This window comes from Sinocyclocheilus rhinocerous, unplaced genomic scaffold (assembly GCF_001515625.1).
Source record: "Sinocyclocheilus rhinocerous isolate Xijiao unplaced genomic scaffold, SAMN03320098_v1.1 scaffold919, whole genome shotgun sequence".
Lineage (NCBI taxonomy): Eukaryota > Metazoa > Chordata > Actinopteri > Cypriniformes > Cyprinidae > Sinocyclocheilus > Sinocyclocheilus rhinocerous.
Window position 1 is genome coordinate 1,943,927 of NW_015637585.1, and position 5,924 is coordinate 1,949,850.

Genomic DNA, 5,924 nt, shown 5'->3' on the forward strand with positions numbered 1-5,924 from the left:
GTTACGCCCCTCACCATACTGTGATGCCCTGTCCGGCCGGAGCGACGAGACATAAACATTAAAACCCATTATAAACGAGGCATTTGTTGCATCCAGTGGGGACATAATTACGGATTATAAATGACTTATACGGTCTTTTTACGCGTTGCGTTGCATCACGCCGCATCGTAAACATAAAACCATGTCTGCATTTGTGATCGGAGAAATGACAAACAACAAGTGCTACTCTACACTGCTCAAAACTCGCGTTTGAATCATCAGTGGCAAATTCTTTAAATATAAAAAACGTACTTACTTCTGTGAGTAAGAACAGCCGGCATTGTAGTCTACTCTCCCAGAATCAACTCTTAACTTTCATAAAGAATATCTCTTTGGATTTGAGACTTTAGTCTTTGCAACTTTACAGATCTTCTTTATGCACCAAGAGCTTGTAACATTCCAAAGAGAAAGGAAAAATTTAAATCGCATCATATGACCCCTTTAAATGTATTAGTTGACTCACTAGTAAAGACGGTCCCTTGCCGCCACCTCCTGGCATAATAATGTAACTGCACTGACTGACAAACTGTGTAAAATGAGCATACTCGTACTGCTGAAATGTCAATAACACTGTTGGAAAGCCTCTTGTCAAGTCAGATTCGAGAATCTGAACTTACTATTATACATATAATAATGTACCACTGAGCATAGATAGATAGAATTGATAGATAGATAGATAGATAGATAGATAGACAGACAGACAGATAGACAGACAGACAGACAGACAGATATATTTTTTGATATTACTGATTTTTTATTCTGTGGAAGAAATAAGCTTCCATAGGAATATGGAAAACTAAAATGGTAAAACTAAAGTGCGTATCAGGAATCTGTGTGTTGCTTCTATCGCAGGTGTCCTGTTCACAGAATAACATTGTTTTAAAGTTTAAGGCTGTTTCGAGAAGTAAATCATGTAAATCCAGCACAACTGTTCATTTGTATAAGATTAAACCATGTCTCTTAGGCCTGATACAAAGGAATGACACGTTTAATGTTCTGCCTGCAGATGGGACAGATGGGTTGTGGCAAGGCCTGATAGCAGCGGAAACAGCAGCACACGTGTCCACAGTCCAGCAGCACGCAGTCTCGTGGTTTACTCAGGCATATCACACACGAGTTCTCCAGGACGTCCACACCGTTCTCCTCCTCTCCTCGTTCTCCTGCTCCCATCAGTTCAAACTCCCTCCTCATGTTCTCCTGCTCCCACCACAGCTTCAGCTGGCGATAGTAACTGCGTCCCACCCACATCAGCATGGCCACACCTGCCAATGCGCAAACACACGCCAGCACCCTCCACACCTCAGCCTGCCCTTCCTGCTCCAGCCGCAGGGTCTCAAAGTCGTCTGTGCTCAGGAAGTACTCTGAGCCGTCGGTGGGTGGGCGGATTTTTGGGAGGCGGTCTGTGTCCAGGATGAGCTCACCCACTGCGGTCAAAGACGCGCCCACTTTCAGCATCTCCTCTGTTTCAAGTTGACCTTTGGGCTTCTCTCCGCTCAGGTACTGACCGATCAGGTCCGTGAAGCCGTAACTGGCCTGGTGGAACTTCTCATGGACGATTTCCATATTGGGACCCGTGGCCTCCAGGGGACAGAGCACACGCACAAACGCCTTGTTCACACCCAGCAGGAAGGGCACAGCATTCACACGCTGGTGAAGCACACGCTCGCTGTCTGTCCTGAAAGATGTGACATATTTTCAGCATCATTACTCCAGTCTTCAGTGTCACATGATCCTTCAGAAATCATTCTAATATGCTGATTTGGTGCTCAATGAACATTTCTTATTGTCAGCAATGTTGAAAACAGTTGTGCTGCTTAATATATATTTTTTTAAACGTGGTACTTTTTTCAGCATTCTTTGATGAATAGAAACTTCGAAAGAACAGCATTTGTTTGAAATAGTAATGTTTTGAATAATTATAATCAGTGTTGGGGAAAGTTACTTTTAAAAGTAATGCATTACAATATTGCTTTACTCCCTAAAAAACGAATAATGTTAGTTACTTTTTATGGAAAGTAATGCGTTATGTTACTTTTGAGTTACTTTTTAAATCTTGGCAGGACTTGCTTGTTTGTTTTTAATATAAAAAAGTTATTCTTTTACAAATGTAAAAGCTCTTTCATAACAAAAGTGAAGGAAATGTAAATTCATGTCTGTGCAGTAGAGGGCACAGCTCAAACAAATTGCATGAAGAATATGACACAGAAGAAAGTTTTACACAATTCAGCAATAACAAAAATTAAACACAAATGTGACATTTTTGCTTACTATCGTTGAATATGATCAACGAAGGTCAGTAGCAAAGACATTGGTTAATAATAATAGGATTAAATACATATATGATATTTGTCTTATTTAACATATTTAATTATTGTAGGTTTGTATAATATTCTGAGTTTGCATTTGACTGTTTTTATTCATTTTGAGGAATACTGAATCTGTTTTTGTGCAGGTGAGATGAGTAAACACATGTTTATATTTATTCTAGAACTACAGTAAGAATCATATTCACACAGCGCACACATGGTCACACTTACTCCCGATTTCTCTCAACATGGCAACACGAGAGCTGTCAGTCAAGACATGGGAAACAAAGTAACTGGTGTTACTTATTTGAAAAGTAACTCTTTCCTTCTAAATTAAAAAGTAATGTGTTTCTTTACTAGTTACTTAAAAAAAGTAATCTGATTACGTAACGTGCGTTACTTGTAATGTGTTACCCCAACACTGATTATAATATCTTTGTTGTCACTTTTGATCAGTTTAATGCTGAACAAAAGCATTAATTCATGTATATTTATATGAGCAAGAGACCAGGACTTACCAAGTGCGTGCAAAACTGTTCCACACAAGTTTGTGTTCTTGGAGGACCAGTTTCTGGATGACACCAACAGTGCCTTCTTGAAACTGACTCCTTAATGGTTCCCCTATGGGCTGCACTGTACCTACAGAGAGAGAAAGTGAGAACAAGTCAGTGGAAGTGAAAGAGAGATCCAGTTATATTCTACAGATCAGCTGAGACATTATATAATGGAAAATGAATGTTACCCTCAATGACCACATACTGCAGACATTTCCCTGGTGTGGCATTCAAAAGATCTGCTAACTTTTCATCCAGCGGCAAAATTGCAGCTTCCTTACATCAAAAACAAATTTGTTTCTTTTTTAGAAAATTCTCCTAATCTTGTGTAGCAGGCACTTTAAATCCAAAGAACTAATTCCAGGGACTAATTTCACATATATACTGTCTAAATCGTCATTTTTGCAATGTTACTCACTTTAAGTTTGTCCACAGTTTTGCGTTTCTTCCTGTAGATGTAATAAAACAGGCCAGAGAGAGCTACACTTGAACCCAAACACACCATCTCCATTGTCCCGATGGGGAAATCCTCCATCTTCCACCTCACCCTCTTCCTCTTCTCTAGACTACTGAACACAGAACGAACAGGTGTAAGGTCCAAGATGAATCAAGGGAACCTATGGTGATTTGATTCAGCATGGATTTTCAGTCATTTTTACTACTATCGTTAATTTGAATTACATGAACACAGGTTAGTTTCTTTAGCTTCCCTAAATAGGAGTTCAAAAAACGTCCAATTTAAATAATTTATGTCATGGGGTTCAGCTGATATTAAAGTTTGGCAAGTTAAATAATCTCTAAAATTACTAATCACCTAACTGACACAAACGGAAAATAAATAAATAAATAAAAATAAATAATTAAAAATCTGTGCCATTAACTACAAACGTAGATGTTGGCTTGAGAGCCTGGTTTGAAAACGTTTTAAAAGATTGAAGGTTATACAGGTCAGAATGAACCTCAGACCACCAGACAAAATTTTCTAGTTGATTACAGACAGAGACGCAAAAATGAAAGACAGAGAGAGATGACAAAGCCTTGTAAGTCTTTGTTTACATTGGAATTGTTTGACAGTTGGCACATTTGAACATTTCAATTATGTAAGTCTATGCAGTTTTAAGGAATTTAAGGAAAACCGACACAATAACACTATCAACACCACCACAATGAAACATACATAACAATAACTACAGATCACCAAACAAGGCAACGCATATGCAGGCTGTCAAAATATGTGACCCATAAATGACCTTTAAAGGCTTTAACCCTAATACTTTGAACACGATTACACATGTACATGCTCATAAATAAATATTAAAGTTCTGTCTGAAACAACAGAAATGAGTATCGCGTGAATAAGAAGCAGAAATCACCTTTAACACTCACGACTTTCCTGAACCCATTACCGGAAACTGCGATGCTGTTTACGTCTTCTTCTTCTTCTTCTTTGGAATTTTTTTGGCGTATCCCGCACCATAGGCACATACCGCCACCAACTGTTTCTAGTCATACATGGATGATAGTCCCGCCTCTATTCATATTTTATTTATTTATTTATTTGTTTTTTAATTGTTCATTTTATTTCGGGCTTACCCAAGCTGTATTTCTGGCTGCTGCGTGTTCAGCTCCCATGCCAAAAAAACCAGCTTGTGTGTTCCCCTATTCCTTTGCTTTATTTATTTATTTAACTATCAAATTCGTTTATTTAATCCTGTTTCTACTATATATTCCATTACTATTCTTTGATTAATACCTTCTCTTAATCCTTTTCCTAATATCCAATTTATCTTATTTTGTTCTTTATTATTACCATTTAAGTTCTTTATCATTTTAATTCTCTCTATATTATATTTCCGACATTTTAATATTACATGTTCAACGGTTTCTATTACCCCACAAAAAGCACATTTACCTGTAATATGTTTACCTATTTTGTATAGTGATGCATTTAGTCCTGTGTGCCCAAATTGTAATCTATTTAAAATCACCTCATCTTCCAAAATTGTATACTTCTTTAACTGATGAATTAATTTAATAATAAAACCTTCCTGTATCAGCTATGTCCCACTTCTTCTTCCACTCTACGTGGTACGTCAACGCGCGAGGACCTTTTTAGGTAGCTTTACTATGAATTTGGTGACACAACTTTATGCAGCCAAACACATTTTAACCTATACGTGGTTTTATTATGATAATAAAAAATGTTGTTTATCAGTTTGTCCTCTGCAGTTATCTTAATACATTTTAAATTAGATATCTGAAACATTTTAAACGAACATAATTCAGAAATAAGTTGAAATAATTATACAAACAAACAAGCAAGCAAATAAATAAATATTTCTCGATTTGAATGTTCAGTTTTTGTTTCAATGCCATTTTTTAATCCGTTTTTTGGCTCAAATGCATCAGAAATAATGAAAAGACTGACAGCCTGTCAGTAGTGTTAAATTTTGATGAGAACAAATTACCTGAGAAAGTATATTTAGGTTTTGTGAGCTACAGTGTCAGGCCATACGTTCCCCCGCCGCTAAGATGTTACAAATGCCAAAAATTCGGTCACGTAGCAGCAGTGTGCAAAGGAAAACAGAGATGTGCGCGGGTGTGGAGGTGATCATGAATATGGCAAGTGTGGGCAAGGTGTAAATCCTAAGTGCTGTAATTGTGGAGGAGAGCACAGTGCAGGATACGGAGGATGTAGTAAGAGGAAAAATGCAGTGAAAGTAAAATGTCAGAGTGGCTGAAGGAATATCATACGCTGAGGCTCTAAAGAAAGTAGATTGATCATAGAAGACATGCTAGATTGGGGAGGATTAGTGTGTATCAATGATGGAAGCTATACAAGAGTTGATTTGTCACAAGGAAAATATTCCAGTTTAGACTTGACATTAGCAGGGCTGCCAACTCTCACGCGTTCAGCGTGAGACTCACGCAATTGACACTATTCTCACACTCTCACGCCACACATCCATTTTCTCACGCAGAAAAATGTCCCTGCCAAATTCAATATTTATTTATGATAAAAAAA

The 5,924-nt window shown here is 37.6% G+C and overlaps 1 protein-coding gene across 2 annotated transcripts; it reads right to left on the reverse strand.

The window, feature by feature from the left end:
- Positions 1-776: 776 nt before the first annotated feature.
- LOC107749136 (mitochondrial ubiquitin ligase activator of nfkb 1-A-like) lies at positions 777-4,343 on the reverse strand. Of its 2 annotated transcripts, none has more exons than XM_016564232.1 (5): positions 4,273-4,343; positions 3,318-3,465; positions 3,088-3,175; positions 2,864-2,984; positions 777-1,714 (listed from the first exon to the last, which is right to left on the reverse strand). In XM_016564232.1, the coding sequence occupies exons 2-5, from the start codon at positions 3,432-3,434 to the stop codon at positions 1,000-1,002; spliced, it is 1,041 nt and encodes a 346-aa protein (XP_016419718.1). In that variant the 5' UTR covers positions 3,435-3,465; positions 4,273-4,343; the 3' UTR covers positions 777-999. The 2 variants fall into 2 exon arrangements, with proteins under 2 accessions (XP_016419718.1, XP_016419717.1); XM_016564231.1 differs by having other exon boundaries at positions 3,318-3,468; positions 4,273-4,334.
- Positions 4,344-5,924: the final 1,581 nt, after the last annotated feature.

Bases quoted from the DNA above. Each gene is read 5' to 3' on its own strand.
- LOC107749136 (XM_016564232.1), bottom strand. From the start codon at position 3,434: ATGGAGGATTTCCCCATCGGGACAATGGAGATGGTGTGTTTGGGTTCA. The intron at 3,176-3,317 runs GTGAGTAACATT...TTTTGATGTAAG, and splicing joins AAACTGTGGACAAACTTAAA to GAAGCTGCAATTTTGCCGCT. The intron at 1,715-2,863 runs GTAAGTCCTGGT...CACATCTTTCAG, and splicing joins AACAGTTTTGCACGCACTTG to GACAGACAGCGAGCGTGTGC.